This window comes from Ailuropoda melanoleuca, chromosome 3 (genome assembly GCF_002007445.2).
Source record: "Ailuropoda melanoleuca isolate Jingjing chromosome 3, ASM200744v2, whole genome shotgun sequence".
Lineage (NCBI taxonomy): Eukaryota > Metazoa > Chordata > Mammalia > Carnivora > Ursidae > Ailuropoda > Ailuropoda melanoleuca.
This window is the reverse complement of record NC_048220.1, coordinates 106,526,173-106,544,035: the sequence shown is the minus strand read 5'-3', so window position 1 is coordinate 106,544,035 and position 17,863 is coordinate 106,526,173. Positions and strand designations below refer to the sequence as shown.

General features: G+C 44.1%; 1 protein-coding gene and 1 non-coding gene across 7 annotated transcripts in view; one reads left to right on the top strand and one right to left on the bottom strand.

The window, feature by feature from the left end:
- Positions 1 to 17,863, top strand: part of ARHGEF37 (Rho guanine nucleotide exchange factor 37) — a 49,410-nt gene that overhangs the window by 8,138 nt on the left and 23,409 nt on the right. For all 6 annotated transcript variants that reach the window (XM_034656898.1, XM_019798489.2, XM_011223547.3 and 3 more), the window contains 3 exons: positions 6,963 to 7,159; positions 8,329 to 8,452; positions 16,368 to 16,515. In XM_034656898.1, the coding sequence (XP_034512789.1) occupies positions 6,974 to 7,159; positions 8,329 to 8,452; positions 16,368 to 16,515 (458 nt within the window). In that variant the 5' untranslated portion in view covers positions 6,963 to 6,973. The remainder of the gene's footprint in view (positions 1 to 6,962; positions 7,160 to 8,328; positions 8,453 to 16,367; positions 16,516 to 17,863) is intronic.
- LOC117801661 lies at positions 15,064 to 15,171 on the bottom strand. The gene has a single exon (XR_004624410.1). It is a non-coding gene; the product is annotated as a U6 spliceosomal RNA (small nuclear RNA).

Sequence of the window (17,863 nt, the reverse complement as noted above, 5' to 3'; positions counted from 1 at the left end):
GTTGTATTGGATCTACCAGTTGGTTTTTGTGTATGCGTGGGGCTTTTTTAAGCATTCACCTGTTTTTAATTATTTTTTAAAAGAATTTATTTATTTATTTGAGAGAGAGAGAGACAGAACAGAGTGAGAGAGAGAGAGCATGAGCAGGGGGAAGGGGCGGAGGGAGAGGGAGAAGCAAGACTCCTCACTGAGCAGAAAGCCTGATGTGGAGCTCGATCCCAGGACCCTGAGATCATGACCTGAGCTGAAGGCAGACGCTTAACCGACTGAGCCACCCAGGCGCCCCTAGTTATTATTATTATTTTTTAAGTAGGCTCCACACCTAACACAGGGCTTGAACTCATGACCCTGAGAGTAAGAGTCATATGCTCTACCGCCTAAGCGAGCCAGGTGTCCCTAAAGCATTCACCTGTTAAACTCATCTATTAAAACAACATTTGATTGTTTCCAATTTGGCTATTACAAATAAAGTTTCTGTGAGCATTCGTGGACAGGTTTTCGTATGCACATAAGTTTTCTTTCTCTGGAATAGATGCCCTGAGGTACGATTGCTGGCAAGTGTATGTTTCTTTTTTAAAGAAACTGACAAACTATTTTCTAGAGTGGATGTACCACTTTGCATTCCCACCAGTAATGTATGAGCGATCCAGTTTTTCCCGCATCCTTGCCAGCATTTTATACTATATAATATTTTTCTGGTTAATGGCTTTATTGAGCTATAATTCATATCATATACTTTACCCACTGAAAGTGTACAAATCAGTGGTTTTTAGTGTATTCACTGAGTTGTGCAAGCATCACCATAATAAATTCAGAACACTTTTGTCACCCCCAAAAGAAACCCTGTGCCCAATAGGCACCACACTCCATATCCTATCCCTTTAGCCTAGGAAACCAATGATACACTTTTCTACAGATTCACCTGTTCTGAACATTTCATGTAAACCAAATCAAAAATATGTGGTCTTTTTTTTTTTTTTTAAGATTTTATTTATTTATTTGACAGCGAGAGAGCACAAGCAGGGGGAGGGGCAGAGGGGGAGGGAGAAGCAGGCTCCTGGCTGAGCAGGGAGCCCAATGCAGGGCTTGATCCCAGGATCCTGGGATCATGCCCTGAGCCAAAGGCAGATGCTAAACCAACTGAGCCACCCAGGCGCCCCAAAATATGTGGTCCTTTGTGACTGACTGCTTTCACCTACCATAATGTTTTCAAGATTCTTCCATGTTGGAGCACATATCCGTAGTACTTCATTCCTTTTCATTGCCAAATAATGTACAATATTTTTAAAGAAATAAAAGTGTTTCTTTCCATTTTACAGACCATAAACTAAGAGATAACAAAATGCTATTACAGAGAGGTTTTACAAGGCCGGCTTGGAGGTCTAACTTGCAATTAACCTAAGTGCAAATTAATGCTATTTTAAATACTCCACAGTTCTCTATAAAGTATTATTGGTGCTTTTTGTTTATTTATTTAACAACAGTTCTGAGTAGTGGAACCTGAGTAGCTCTCCTGAAAGCCTATTGGGATCTTTCTAGAGAACCTATGCACAGGGTGGTGAGTGTCAGCCGCTCAGGCCAGGGACAGGTCAGCAGGCCACAGGCAGTATTCAAGAGCTGGAATAGAGCTGTGCATCAGATAGATGCATTCCGGGATCTTTCTAGGCCCTTTGCTCTCCCCACTCAGTTTACAGATCATCAGATCCACAGGTCAGCGCTTATGGCCCAGGACAGAAACTTCTGCTGCTACTAGTCCCTCCTAAAGGACCATTTATACATGCAGGTGTCATCAGTGTTGTGGGGAATAGTGAAGGACACCAGGTGAGTGGGTGCTCATCTTGTCTCTGAGCTCTTAGTGACTGGCCAGGAAGCCGAGGCCTGGGCCTAAACAACCCTAAATAACCAAGTACATGTTTGAACGGGATGTGTGCCACTTTGAATATTAGGAAATAGGGGCGCCTGGGGGGCTCAGTGGGTGAGTGTCGGCCTTCAGCTCAAGTGATGATCTCAGGGTCCTGGGATCCAGCCCTGCCTCGGGCTCCCTGCTCAGCAGGGAGTCTGCTTCTCCCTCTCCTGCTGCCCCTCCCCCTGCTCACGCTCTCTGTCTCTCTCAAATTGAATAAATAAATATTAGGAAATATTTTAACTATCCAGAAAAGAACAAAGAACAATGCAACAAATACCATGTTCTTACCACCTATCTTTGTTTCATTTTAAACATTTTTGCCATATGTGCCTCATTATTTTTACACAAATAAAATCTCTCCTATATTCAGCAATAAAAGGGAAGGAACTATTGATACATGCAACAGTTTACAGGAATCTTCAGGACATTATGTTGATTGAATAAAGTCAGTCACCAAAAGGTTACACACTGTAATGAATGGTTCCATTCACATACATTTTGAAATGACCAGATTATAGAAACCGAGAGCAGATTCCTGGTGGCCAGGGGTTGAGGATGGGATGTGGCTGGAAGGAAGAGGGTGAAAAGGCAACATGAGGGATCCTTGTGATGGAAATGATCTGTATCTTCCTTGTACCAGTGCCAGTATCCTGGCTGTAAGATTGTGTTAGAGTTTTGCAAGATGTTACCATTGAGGAAATTGGGTAAAGGGTACATGGTACCAGTGTATTATTTATTATAACTGCATGTGACTCTCTATCACAAAATATAAAATGTAACTCAAAACAGAACACCTTCAGATGCCATGAAGTCCCTTTTGGTAAGTCCTCAATTCCATTTCTGTGCTTCTCTTTCCAGAGGGAAATCCATCCTGAATTTATTGTTAATCGTGTCCACAGAATTTTTGGTACTGGTGCTCCATGTGTATATATCTCTAAACACGATCTAGCATTATTTTACGTATTTTAAATTTAAAAAAATAGTATTCTACTCTATCCACCTTTCTGGAACCCTCCCCCTTTTTTTTCTTTACAGTGTTTGTGAGCCTACCTTTGTTGATACATGAATTTGTAGTTTGTTCATTCTCACTGTTGTTGAGAATTCCATGGTATGCGTATATTACAAGTTAATAACCCACTCTCCTGTTGATGGGCATCTAGGTTGTTTCTAATTTCCTAGCATTATCAGCAGTGCTGCAGTGAACATTTTGTCTCCATTCCTTGTGTATAGGTGGAGAAGTTTTTTTTTTTTAAGATTTTATTTATTTATTTGACAGAAAGACAGTCAGCGAGAGAGGGAACACAAGCAGGGGGAGTGGGAGAGGAAGAAGCAGGCTCATAGCGGGGGAGCCTGATGCAGGGCTCCATCCCAGGATTCCAGGATCACACCCTGAGCCGAAGGCAGACGCTTAACGACTGAGCCACCCAGGAGCCCTAGGTGGAGAAGTTTCTTAAAGGCAGGATATCGCTAGGAGTAGAACTGATTGGCCTGACAGTGCGAGCATTTTTAACTTTTCTAATTATTGCCAAATTGCTCTTTGGAGTGGTTACAACAATTTATATTACCATGAGACTTCCTGTTCATCTACAGTGTCACCAACATTTTTATATTTTGCCGATCTGATGCGCATGAAATGGTATCTCACTATGTTTTTTTTTGTTTTTGTTTTTAAAGATTATTTATTTGAGAGAGAGAGTGCATGAGCACAAGGGAGAGGGGAAGAGAGAGAGAGAGAGTGAGTCTCAAGCAGACTCCACGCTGAGTATGGAGCCCGATGCAGGGTTTGATCCCATGATCCTAAGATCATGACCTGAGCCAAGACCAAGAGTCCAGCACTTAACCAACTGAGCCACCCAGGTGCCCCCATTGCGGTTTTACTTATTCACATTTGCCTAGTTACTAGTGAACTGAACATCTTTTCATTTATGTGCTAGCCATTTAAAATTCTTCCTTTGTCAATTACCTGTTCATACCTGTATCAGCCAGAGTTTATATGGAGAGAATATGAGTCATTCTGTTTTAACCAGAGCTGGAGGCTCAACTGACCGCACCACACGCAGATGTCCCTCCATGTCTTTAAACAACATGCAGGGGCGCCTGGGTGTCTCAGTCATTAAGCGTCTGCCTTCGGCTCAGGACGTGATCCCAGCGGTCTGGGATTGAGCCCCACATCGGGCTCCTCTGCTGGGAGCCTGCTTCTTCCTCTCCCACTCCCCCTGCTTGTGTTCCCTCTCTCTCTCTCTGGCTGTCTCTCTCTCTGTTAAATAAATAAAATCTTTTTTAAAAAAATAAAATAAACTAAACAGCGTGCAGGTACTGTTGTGTCTTGAGCTTTTGGTTCTTTGACTTTATACTATGGGAGATGAGGATTTAGTGGGTTTTTTTTACTCCCCCTCGCATGTAGATGCCCCTCCCATTACCCTATTCTCCCAGTATAGTTATACATAATATTGTTTAGATCACTTGCATTATAATGTGCATAAATCGTATTTATAACTGAACCAGGTAGTAACGTACAATTACTTTTATTTTTTCTGCACAATTTTTTTAACAATTGTTTTGTGCTTGTTCGATGGTTTGTTTCTTAGTTTTGTATATATCATCTGTGTGATTATCCCTAAAGAGATACCATATTCTTTACCAATTCAATAACTCTGTTCTCAAGACGTTCTAGTACCTTCTGAAATACTGTCGACTGTTTGCCATCTGCCTGTAACCAATGGTCAATCCTAAGATTTTCCTTCCCCTGTCTGGGGATTGCCTTGGCCCTTCTCACTTTATTTTTATTTCTTTATTTTTAAAAGATTTTATTTTTTTTGACAGAGAGAGAGACAGCCAGTGAGAGAGGAAACACAGGCAGAGGGAGTGGGAGAGGAAGAAGCAGACTCCCAGTGGAGCAGGGAGCCTGATACGGGGCTTGATTCCAGGCCCCTGGGATCACTCCCTGAGCCGAAGGCAGACGCTTAATGACTGAGCCACCCAGGCGCCCCAGCCCTTCTCACTTTAGATCACCAGTCCCCTGTACCCGATGTCTTCCTCTTTCCCATTTCTTTATTTTAGTGGAGTACATTTTCCCATAGTTTCCTGAAAACAGGAACATACAAAGATAAATTCTGTAAGCCTTCAAGGTTCTGCAGTTTCTCCTCAATGTGTCTAGCTATGGATTTTTAAAAAACTTATCCTGTTAGGGACTTGTACTTCCTGGATCTATGAATTCATATTTTTTTAATAAATTTTGGACAATTCTTACTCTTATCTCTTTTAATATTGCCTTTCCTCACTCTCTTTATTCTTGCCTTCTAGAACTCAGATTTGATGCATGAACCTTCTTATTTCAATAACCAGATCCCTTAAGTTGTCTCATATTTTCCATGCTTTTCTCTGTCTTTAGCAGTCTGGATAATTTCTTCAGCTCTGTATGCCCTTTTGTTATTTCTCTTTTCTAGATGTCTGTTTAATCTGCCTGTTCAGTGTTTAATTTCAAAGGCTTAACTTTTAATTTCTGTAAGTACTTTTTGGTGCTTTAAAAAATCAAAATCATACAGGTCTTTGTTTTTTGTTCTTTTTAATAATATGGGTTTCTTCTTTTCCCTGCTTATTTTACAGTTTTTATCTGATAGTTTGACTCTTATGTTCTTGGGGTCTAATCCTGCTCATTGCTGTGGAGTTCTCATAGTTTTGGATTGTAAACTCACCTTCAGCTCAGGGTTAGCTGCTGGAGACATTTTATTTCTAAGAGCACTCAGAGTAGCATTAGTCCAGAACTGTTCTTTTTGATTTCTCAGCTTTGGGTTACTTGGACCACATGTGCAGTATAATTTGAACCTAAAACCCAGTAAAGGGAGGCCTGTTTTTATAAATTTTCAGAGGGGACTTTTTGTCCTCATGTAGGACCCAAGCCAAGAGGACTTCTGTGTGAGTGGGGGGCATTTTTTTTTTTTTTGATCCACCGTTTCACTGGATTCTTGGGTGTCCCGGTTCTGTGAAGAAGCTTGTCTCCTGTTCCTGCCTGAACACCAGCACCCAAGTCCCTGGTTGCCTGAACTTGGCCATGCCCTTTTCCCTACCCACCCCTCCACTTGAGGTCCCAGCCACGTCTGCTCAGCCGCTCCTGCTCTGCTTTCCAGTTCCCTCTCTGTGGGGACCCTGCTATTCCCTTTCCTCTCTTGGAAGCCCTGAAGGGCCGTGAAGGGGAAGTTGGTTATACCTGATCCAACATGTCTAGGATGTTTTGTAGTAAGGAGGGTTTTCAGGCCATGTTGTTCACAGTATTGCCACTTGTACTTTTAAACCTAGAGATAAAGGGGTTGTGGGAGTTTCAGGGAGGGAATGTGCATCTGGCTGGGAGGGTCAGGAAAGGGAAGGGAAGATGAATGTCCAAGGGTAGACACATGGGAGGGGGCCCAGCAGGTGCAAAAGCACAGAGGCAGGAAATGATCGTGTAGGCCCAGAGGAAAGCACATAGCTCTCTTTGGCTGGAGGATGGTCTGTGAAGGGGAAAATGAGCTTGGAGCCGGACCACAGAGCAGCAGGGAGCCGTTCAAGCCTTACAGCACGGAATGCCATGATCACAAGCTTTGTTTCAGGAAGTTCGAGCTGGAAGCAACTCCAGGATGCATGGGTGTGGGTGGCAGCAAGAGGGAGAGGGCTTTAGACTTGGAAAGGTGCTCCTGGAGGCTGGAGAAAGAGCCCAGGGAATGGGTCTGAGGCCTGAATGGAGTAGTGGGGGTAGATAGGAGGGAACCCCTGGGAGAGAGGGTGGGAGAGACTCGGCTGAACCAAATAAAGAAATCAGGTCAAGAGCTGGAGGAAAAATAGAAGAAATTTAGGCAAGCACATTATCTGAATCCTGGAAAATGTCAACAATTATCTGAGCCATGTTCTACCTTTTAAGACTGTTCATATACTGCCCACAAATGCTGATACACAGTTCATCTTGCAGTGTGCAAGCTAGAGATGTTTTCAGGCCGACTGAAGAATAGTTGTCTTTGGATTGGAGATAGTATGTCCCAGTAGAGCTCCCGTAAGTGAGTTGGGATGTGTTTGCCTTTCCTAGAACCTGCTGACATGGCTGAACACGGGTCTGATGAGCCGTCCTCCAGGGCCGGGAGTCCCGACGGAGAAGGCCGGGTCTCTGCGGACAGACTGTTGCTGCACCAGAGGCTGGCTGTCAGAGAGCTCATTGACACCGAGCTCTCCTACCTGCGCATGCTCCGGCTCTGCGCCTCCGACATCAGGAGCCGCCTGCAGCAGGTACCGGGGCTGCACGCAGCCTCCCTTAGCATGGCCGGACTCGGGTCCTGGCTCCTGAGACCGTACGTTTCTTCCAGGGCCAGGCTTGGTGGAAGGGAAGGTGTGGTGGCCCCGAAGTCACCTGAATGTATGCCGGGGTATTTCCGTTTATTGGCCATGCAGCCTTCAGCATGGCCTTTAACACACCGGCACCTCAGTGGATTCATCTGCTAAACGGGGAGAGGAATACTCACCTCAGAGAATTAAGTGAGCTAATGGATTAAATAGCCCTTTATCAAATTTAGAACAGATTGCTTAAACTGACCTATATTCTAATTGTCTCATTCAGGAGATGGCAACAGGAAGAAGTTATCACTATGATGGGTTTTTACATCTTTTTTTCTCCTGATTTCAGAAATAACACAGGCTCTCTCTATAAAATGTAAAATATCCTTTAGCATGTAAGTTCCATTAGGGCAAAGACTGTTTAGTTCAATATACCCCCAGTTCTGGACTCATAAATCAGAGACTTCAATGAGTGTTTCTCAAATGAATGAAATACTCAAGTAGGAAATGTAGAAGGTGAAAGGCCTCTCATATTTCATCCTCCAGAAATTAGGGTTTTTCTCTGTAGGCATTAAGCAAACAACTTCAGATTGTTACTCACTCTAACAAAAATAAGAGTGTACTCTAGATATTTTTCTACAGTTTTTCTGCTTGATTGTGCATCCAGGATGGACATACACACACAATCTCCTATATATACCTGTGTACACATATAGACGTCTGCAGTGGTCTTGCCAGTTAGTAGTAGCGGGAGTTCAGGATACATCTCAAGGTAATGGTGGTGGGTACCAATTTGTCAGAGCTGGAAAGAAGTCCAGCTTTCCACCCTAAGATGAGGATAGGGAAACTGAGGGAAGAAACATGATGGCTGCCAGCAGATCTAGCCAGCTTTCATTCCACGCTGAGCACTCCATCTCTTCCTCTCTTATAGAGTAATGAGAACACCTAATTTATACCTAATTTATAAGGTTTTTCAAAGCCTTGCAAACATTCCACTGGGGCAGTCTTCCCAAGAGTAATAGGACCCTGAAGGCGTGAATGTTCTGGACTGATCTCCAAAGCCTGCAAATAAAGTCACTCTGCTCGACTCCCAGAGACTCCTATGGTTTCTTTGTTCCTTCTAGCTGCCCCAGGGAGATCTGGACGTCCTGTTCTCAAACATCGATGATGTCATCCAGGTGAACAGCAGATTTCTTCATGATCTGCAGGAGACAGCATCCAGGGAAGAAGAACAGGTGCACTTAATTGGTAAGCAAAGACAAGGCAGTCGTCAGCCCTAGATTCCCATGGAATTGTCCTCAGCAGGTGGGCATTGCTGAACTGTCCAGAGTTCCAGGGAAATGCAGCTCAATGGGAGTTTCTTTTAGGGACCCCTGAAACACAGCATGTCAGAGCCAGTAGGACCCTCAAATAATATCCAGCCCAATCCCATCACTTTACAGAAGAGGAGACTGGGGCCCAGAGACAAGGAGGGACTAATTGATCAGTGGCCCCGCTGAGCCTTTAGTTATTTACTAAGCTTAGTTATGTACTGAGCATTACCAGTCACTATGCTGTGTGCTGGGGTCACAACATCAACAGGTGAGTCCAAGTTCCCATTCTTAAGGCTTGGCAAGTTAGTGAGAGAGACAGAAGATAAACAGATAAACAAGAGAATATTAGGTAATAATTTAGAATTTGAAGAAAAGAAACAAATGTAGTTACCTTTGGGCATGAGAGTAGTTCTCCTAAGGGGACATTTGAACTGAGACCTGAATATTAGGAAGAAGGCAGCTATGGGATCTGGAGGGAGAGTGGAGATAATGGCTGTGCAAAGGCCCTGAGGCAGGGATAAGCCTAGAATGTTTGAAGGACAGACAGAAAGAAGCCTGGTGTCACTCCAGCGGAGTTTGTGAGGGGAGTGGGTTAGGGGATAAGGTGGAAGAGGTGGAGAAGGACCAGATCATGTAGGGCCTTCTAGGCCAGGTAAGGAGTTTGGATTTTATTCTGAATGTGATGAGAAACTATTGAATAGTTTTGAGCAGAAAAGCGATTATGGTTCGATTTATGTTTTTGATGACCTCTTTGGCTGTTGTGGACAGTAGACTGTGAGGGAGTGGCAAGCGTGGAAGCATGAGACCCATGGGGGCCTTGCTGTCACCCAGGTGAGAGATGGTGGGAGTGTCCTCATTCTGGAATGGTCAGGAGGACCCTCTAGAGCATAAAGGAGGTGGGACGAGTGGGTATAAACCTCACACCTGTGTCCCTCATTCTCTTCTCATCTGTTGCTGTGGGTCACTTGACACAACCTCAAGGCCAGGGGTTTTTGAGTGGAGTCACATGGGGAAGGTGAAGGGATACCAGGTAGAGAAGAGGAGGAGGAGGGGAGGGCATCCGGCACAGGGCCCACCCAAGTTCCCTGGCCTTTATATCACCAGTCTACCCTTTCTGAGACATGAATGATGTTGGGGATTAAAAATAACAAGTACACACATTTTCTAGAAAAATCATTTTCTGAATGTTTACTAAATGCTTAGCACCATTCTGGTGTCCATGTATTAACTGCATCCTCACAGCAACCCTGAAAGGTAGATGCTGTTACCTCATTTTACAGTTGACGATGCGGATGCACAGAGTGGGGAAGTAACCTGTCGAGGTCACACGGCTCGTGGCAGAGCCAGGATTTGAGCTTGGCAGTCGGTCTCCAGAGCGAGTGCTCTCAACTGTGGCACTGAAAGCTTCCGCGTAGTAGAGAACGGGCTAAAAGCCTGTATGTTGTGTTTATTATTCCCTTGAAAATAGAGTTCCTTACTGAAACAGCAATGTGAATGAATTACCATTTCCTATAAAAGAGATGAACGCAAAATTAAAGAACAAGATTTTTTTTTAAGTACCTGGGTAAATATTCTCAACTTCTATCATTTTATCCTTACTTCTGTTACTAATTACCACTTCTTTGAGTGGGAATCAGTATAGCCTCAGGCTGAAGACACGCTGAGGTCTGGGGGCTCTGAGGTCAGATCCTTCTGTGGCTGTGGGTTTAAGGTTCGATGTGGCTCCTTGTGTAAGGGGCCTTGCTTGCCAGCCTCTGCCTTCCTGGGTGACCTGCAGCAAAGTCAGGATGTCACTTTGTTTCCCAAGCACACCTGGTGATCACTCCACTGTCTGCCTTCCTAGTAGAGCTGCCAGATAAAACACAGGTCCCAATTAAATTGGAACTTCAGGTAAACGATGAATACTTTTTTAAAGATTTTATTTAATTATTTGAGAGAGAGCACACACAAGCATGGGGAGGGACAGGGGAGAGGGAGAAGCAGGCTCGCCGCTGAGCACAGAGCCTGATGCGGGGCTCCATCCCAGGACCCTGGGATCACAGCCTGAGCCCAAGTCAGACACTTAACCAACTGAGCCACGTGGGCGCCCTGCCAATGAATAATTTTTTAGTATCCATATGTCCCTTGCAACATTTGGGACATACTTACACTAAAGATTTATTCGTTGTTTCACTGAAATTTAGTACTGTATTTTTTCGCCTCTAATTTGGCAGTCCTATTTCCTGACCTTTCCAGAGTCTGCAGAAAACAGCCTCCGCATCTTCTGCCCCTGTGGTTAGCCAAAAAGAGGCACAAAGAATTTGCGTGACTCTTCTCTTTGGTGCCCTATGTGCTGGGTCAAGACTGCCCTGGCTTCTGCCAGCTCTCTACTCCTGATCCAGCCCCCACGCCTTGCTAGGCAAAGAAAGCCCTTCTTCCAATCCTGTAGCCACAGCATTTTAAAAAATTTTTGGACCTCAGGCGTGACTGTCTTTTACAAGCTTTTTTCCTCCCAGGTGACTTAAGTCCCCTGTTCTTTTGAATGAGTCCAACGCAACTGTAACACTCACAGGAGTCCCTGCCCCAGGTTGTCTCACCAGAAGGCACCATGCTGTAGCTCAGGGAGTCCAGTAGAAATGTAATTCGGGCCACACATTTCATTGAAAATTTTTGAGTAGTTCCATTTAGAAAATTGAAGAAGCAGGTGAAATTAATTTTAAAAAAAAATATTTTATTTATTTATTTGACAGAGAGAGCACAAGCAGGGGGAGTGGCAGGCAGAGGGAGAGAGATAAGCAGGCTCCCCACAGAGCGAGTAGAGCCTGAAGCAGGGCTCGATCCCAGGACCCTGGGATCATGACCTGAGCTGAAGACAGTCGCTTAACCAACTGAGCTACCCAGGCGCCCTGAAATTAATTTTAATGATATATTTGATTTATTCCTATATGTCCAAACTAACATTTCAACATGTAATCAATATAAAAATTATTTGTGAGATATTTTACTTCGTTTTTTGTACTAAGTCTTTGAAATCCTGTGTCTTTAATCCTGACCGCTCATGGCAGTCGAGATTCTCATATTTCAAGTGCCCAAAGGCCACGTGTGGCTGGTGACTACTGCACCTGGGCAGTGAGGGTCTAATGGTTTGGAGTCTGACTGGCAAGGCTCTGCCACCCACCAGTTCCTTCGTGTCTCTGAGCCTCAGTTTCTGCCTCTTTTTTTTATGTTATGTTAGTCACCATACAGTAAGTTTCTGCCTCTTTGAAACGTGCCAGCCATGACTCTGAGTAACACGAACTAGCTCTTTCACTCTCATGATACCGTGGCTTGTTGATTACTATTATTATTGTCCTCATCTTACTAAAGAAAAACCTGAGGTTCAGAAAAGTCAGTAATTTACCCAAGGTCACACAGCTTGACCAGGCAGAGTCAAGAGCCCTAACTCTTGTGTAAGGGGCCATCTATCTCTTTCCATCTATCTTTCTTTCTTTCTTTCTTTTTAAGATTTTATTATTTATTTGACTGAGAGAGACACAGCGAGAGAGGGAACACAGCATGGGGAGAAGGAGAAGCAGGCTTCCTGCTGAGCAGGGAGCCTGATGCAGGGCTCGATCCCAGGACCTCTGGAGCATGACCTGAGCCGAAGGCAGACACTTAATGACTGAGTCACCCAGGTGCCCCATCTTTCTGATTCATCCCAGCTATAGGTATTCTTTTGATGCTGGGAGTAACTTTTCCGCTACTGTGGCTTGTTTACAGTCTTTGACCATAAGACGAGAGGAAAAGAATTAAGTCTTTCCTTTTGCATTCCTGGTATTCCTGCCCCTTTGGATAGCCGTGCTTTCTGGGAGTTTGCCTTCCTGTGCCGCTGGCCACGCTCTGATACAGTTTCTTTGCCATCAGTCACATTCCTGCTGACGCGTACCCAGGTTAAGGAGAATGTGGGAACCGCCCTAGATTTCAAGGCTACGCCCAGGCTGTCTCTTAGCAGGGATGGTCTTTGCAGTTGGCTGATCTCCTGGTATGCAGATTCTCCCTAGCTACAGTTCTGTGTCCTCTTTTCTGTGCTCTCTCTCCTTCTGGTGGCTTCTCCTGAGGAGTTCTCTCTGAGGATCGGTGGACCAGAACTCGGGAGGAGGACCGGTCATGGGTGGCAGTCCCGCTGTGGGAGTTTTTGCTGAAAGCTGGACCAAGCTAGACTGGGCACCATCCCATGTGTCCGACAGGGGCCTGGTCCAGGTCAGGGGCCCAGCCTGTGGCTTCAGGAGGCAGTAGGGTCAGCTGGGCTTCCTGTGGTCCACAGCTCCCCACCACCTTTCATGGCTAACACATTTCTCTTCACCCTCACCACTTCCTCCTGCATGGACAACCAAAGACTCTTGTGGGTAGTTGAGGTAGTGTTCTAACAGCCATTCCTGTAACCACTTTTGACCCCTGGTTTAGTCTCAACATGGTATAGATTTTTTTTTTTAATTAATAGACTACTTTTTAGAGTGCTTTTAGAATTACAGAAAAATTAAGTAGAATGTCTAGGGAACTCTCATATAGTAGTCCCACTCTGTGTAACTCATAAAGTGGAGTCATACAATATTTGTCCTTTTGTGTTTGGCTCTCACTTAGCATAATGTCTTCAAAGTTCTTTTTAAACTTTCTAAATCTTAAAATAATTTTAGATTTACAGAAAAGTGGCAAAAATAGTACAGAGGTCCTATATAACCCTCAAAAATAGCTTTCCCTGGGGCGCCTGGGTGGCCCAGCGGTTAAGCGTCTGCCTTCGGCTCAGGGCGTGATCCCGGCGTTATGGGATCGAGCCCCACATCAGGCTCCTCCGCTAGGAGCCTGCTTCTTCCTCTCCCACTCCCCCTGCTTGTGTTCCCTCTCTCGCTGGCTGTCTCTATCTCTGTCGAATAAATAAATAAAATCTTTAAAAAAAAAAATAGCTTTCCCTAATTTTAACATCTCAGATATCCATAGTACAGTTGTTAATACCAGGAAATTAACATTATTGCAACACTATTAACTCTACAGACCTTATTCACATTTTGCCTGCTTTTCTACAAATGTCTTTTTTTCTGGCCCAGGATCCAGTCTAGGTTACTACATTTCATTTTATGGCCATGTTCTCTTAGTCTTCTTTGTCTGTGTTTTGTGACCATACGCTTCTGAGGAGTCCAAGCCGGGTTTGTAATATATCCCTCAATTTGAAGTTTTCAGTTATTAAAATTAAAATGATTTTATAGATTTTATAAAAGTTTCTGCATGTATAATCTATATTTTATAAATTATAAAAGTGCATATTTTACGAACATTTTATATATTTATAAAATTAAAATTATTTTCTTTCTTAAATTGATGTTATACATTCCTGGCAGTAATATCCTGGCCAATGTCCTGTCCTTAGTGCCTCAGAATAGGGGCACACGATGTTACTGTGTGTTATTATTTAGAACAATGTTAACTTTGATCACATAGTTAACAGAAGGTAATATCTTCTGTGTTTTTCCGCTATAAAGTTACTATTTTTCCCCTTGTAATTAATAAATAGCTTATGGAGAAAAACTTTGATAGTATGCAAATGTCCTATTTCATCTCAAACTTTCACCCACTAGTTTTAGCTTCCATCAGTGGTTCTTCCAGGCAATACTTATTACTGGTGTTCTCATGGTAATTTCTACTTGGCTTATTCCTTCTACATTTATTAACTGCAATTTTTCTATAAACAAGAGCTGTCCCTTCATGCCCGTTCATTTGTTCAGCTATTTATTTATGACAGTATGGACTCTTGAACATTTATTTTATTTCATGAGTCCGAATCCAGTACCATCATTATTTATTTTCTTATTCAAATTGTACCAGTGTTGGCCATTGAGAGCTCCTTCACGTTGGCTCCCGTGTCCTTTCAGTATGCCTCAACAATTTTTGGGAACATCCTTATTTTCTGACACCACAAGTTGTTCCAGACTCATCTTGTATTTCCCTGTCCTATCCTTGGATTCAACCATTTCTCCTAGAACCCCTTGTACCTATTTCGGGGAATGGTATTTAGACACCAAGCTCTAGGCTGTAGGTATGCTCGTTTCCCCTGGGATGTCATTGTTCCTAGGCCCTCTCAGCTAATAGAGCTGGGAAATACATGTATATATACTAATGTATGCATATACCCTTGTCTACATTTCTTTCTATATCTATCTGTATTTATGTATTTAAAACCATGAGCTCATACTGATACCTACAATTCCAGTCCATCCAATCCATGCTCACCTCTCATCCCTACTGCCCTATCCCATTCCCTCATTCTTTCCACCCTATTGCATCCACCTGCTGCAAGTAACCAATATCATAGATTTCTCATTTAAAAATATGGAATGCGGGGCGCCTGGGTGGCTCAGTCTGTTAAGCATCTTCCTTCATCTCAGGTCATGATCCCAGGGTCCTGGGATGGAGCCCACATATCAGGTTGCCTGCTCAGTGGGGAGCCTGCCTCTCCGTCTCTCTGTGCAGCTCCCCCTGCTTGTGTGCTTGCTCTGTCAAATAAATTTTAAAAATCTTTAAAAAATTAAAAAAAATTAAAATGTGGGATGCTTCGCAGATTTGCCTATTATTCTTATGCAGGGACCACTCTAATCTACTCCATAGTATCCTAACTTTGGTATATGTGCTGCTGGAATTGAGCACTAGAGTGACCTATTTAAAACAGAAAGCAGATCATCCCTGCTCAAACCCCTCTGATTGCTTCCTGCCACCATTAGAATAAAATCCAAACACTTCCCTCCATCTTACCTACCCACTTTGAGGCCCCGTGTGATCTGGCTACAGTTCTTGTTTTTTTTCTCTGCTTTGTGCCCTTGTTTACTCTGCTCTGGCTATTCTTGCCTTCTTGGTGTTGGCCGAATGCCAAGTGCTCTCCTGCCTAAGGCTTAAAGCCCTTTGTGTTTCTCCTTCCTGAAGTGCCTGGAGTGCTCCTTCCGCTACACGTTCCCAGGGCCAGGTACTTCTGGTCTCATAAACACGTACGTCTTCATGGACGCCTTCCTTACATAGATCTTCTACTACTTTCTAAAGGTTTGTTTTGATTCTTGGTGTCATCACATTCTGACGTATGTAATATATTTACTTACTGTCTGTCTTCCCCGCGAGAACACAGGCTCCATCAGGCAGGGGCTTTGTTTTGTTCACAGAGCTTAGAAGAGTGCCTGGCGTATAATGCATAAATAAGCAGTTGGTAAATATTTCGTGAGTAAAGTTGACGTCAGGTATTTTTGTACTCATTATTTGATTTAGTCCTAACAAAAAAATACTTGGAGGTGAAGACTATTTTTATTCTAATTATGGATGAGAAAATGAAGTGCCCAGGAGGTCAAGGGCTTGCCCTCGGTTATGCCCCCGGGGAAGGGTTGGCTGGAGATGTGTTCCTAGTTCTGTCTGACTCCAAGCCAAGCTTGTGACTACCTGTGCTTTGCCTGAATGTGTCTTTATAGACTGGGGGTTTGAAGCCGTACTTGCCACACACGGTGATTGTAAAGCTATAACACAAGTATGTTTTGTAAACTGTAACATACAAATATGAGAAGTATTAATATTATTGCTGTAATGATAGCTGTGCTTTATTTAGACTCCCAGGACCCCAGCCTGAGCTCTGCATCATTCTGTCACATAATCCTTACAGCAGGCTTTTGAAAGTGAGATGAAAACATGGAAATTCAGGAAGAAGCGGTAACTTGCCCGAAGTGACAGAACTGGTTAGGCCTGGCAGTCTCGCTCCGGAGCTGAGGGCCCGAGCTGAGGGCCCAGCTCTCATTCACCACCATGTTCCATGTAAGGGGACATACAGACATGCCTTTGAGGGCTCCTTGTTGCTTTTTCGCCACCAGGTAACTTATTCCTGGAATTCCAAGAGGAGTTGGAGCGAGTGTACAAGGTCTACTGTGCCAGCTACGACCAGGCCTTGCTGCTGGTGGAGACCTACCGGAAGGAGCCAGAGCTGCAGCGAGAGGTCCAGAGCATCATCGAGGCAGTGGTGTGAGTAGAATGACCAGTGAGCACATGCTCCTGCTGCCATTGAGCCCGAGGTCAGGAGCTGTCAAGGGCTCACCCTCCTTGGCGCTGCTCAGGCTGCTTCAGGAGTGGCTCAGTCAGCTTAGGCCACAGAGACAAACCATTCCCAACTCTCGGTGGCTTCAAATAACAACGACTTATACCTTCCTTATGCTCCTCTGTGGGTGCCTTCTGTGTGCCGTCCTCACTTTGGGGCCCAAGCTGACAGCAGCCACGCTGTGGGTTATTGCCAGTAACTGTGGCAAAGGGCAAGAGCTCTGGAGGGTCTGATGCGGTAATTAAGTGCTCCAGACCAGAAATAATGTTCGTCACTTCTCATAATTCATGGGCCAGAACTAATCCCGCGGCTTTGTCCAACTCCCGGGAAGCCAGGGTTTCCAGAAGTGGAAAGGCAGAAACATTTGGTGAACAGCACTTCTGTCTCCCATGGGAAGGGCAGTGAGATGTGGGAACCGTGCGCTGTAGGCAGCAGTGGCATGAAGCAAGTTCGTATCACCTCGGAAGGCCTCTCCACAGATAGCTGAAAACTGCCCTGTGAAATAAGATCATAACTGCCCTCACCACCCAGAGCTGGCCCCAGTGGGTAGAAGCCCTAGATAGAAATATGTAGAGAACAGGTATTTTTTAATTTAAAATTTTGAATGGAGAACAGTTACATAGTTCACAAGCTTTAAAACATCCAGATTTACGCAGCACAAAGAATCCTGTCCTGTCCTGTCTAATCCTGTCCCTTCATCTGCCCAAATACTACTCCCAGCCCCAAAGTCAAGCTAACCACTTGTAAATTGCTTGTGGATCTTTGCAGAGTTTCTTTATGCATTTAGATGCAGATACAGATATATGCCCTCCTTGTACTGCCTTTTTAAAGAAAGTTTGTATTTTTTTTCACTTACCGTATATCTTGGTATCTTCCCATTTCAGTACATACATGTGTGAGCCTTTGAACGGCACGTTCTTCCACCACATGGCTGCTCCCCAGTTTATTTAATTGGTCTCTATTAAAGGACATTGATTTGCTTCTTTTCCTTTGAGATTACAGATAGTGTTCAGTGATTATTCATGAGCATATGTCATTTTACTCAGGTGCAAGTATTTCTCCTTTTGTAATTATTTATTTTGGAAAAAGAGTGTGCATGAGTGGGGGGCGGGGCAGAAGGAGAGGCAGAGAGAGAATCTCAAGCAGACTCTGCACGCAGTGCGGAGCTCGATGTGGGACTTGATCTTATGACGCTGAGATCATGACCTGCGTCGAAATCAAGAGTCAGACGCTCAACCAACTGAATCACTGAGATTCCCCACAGGTGCAAATGTT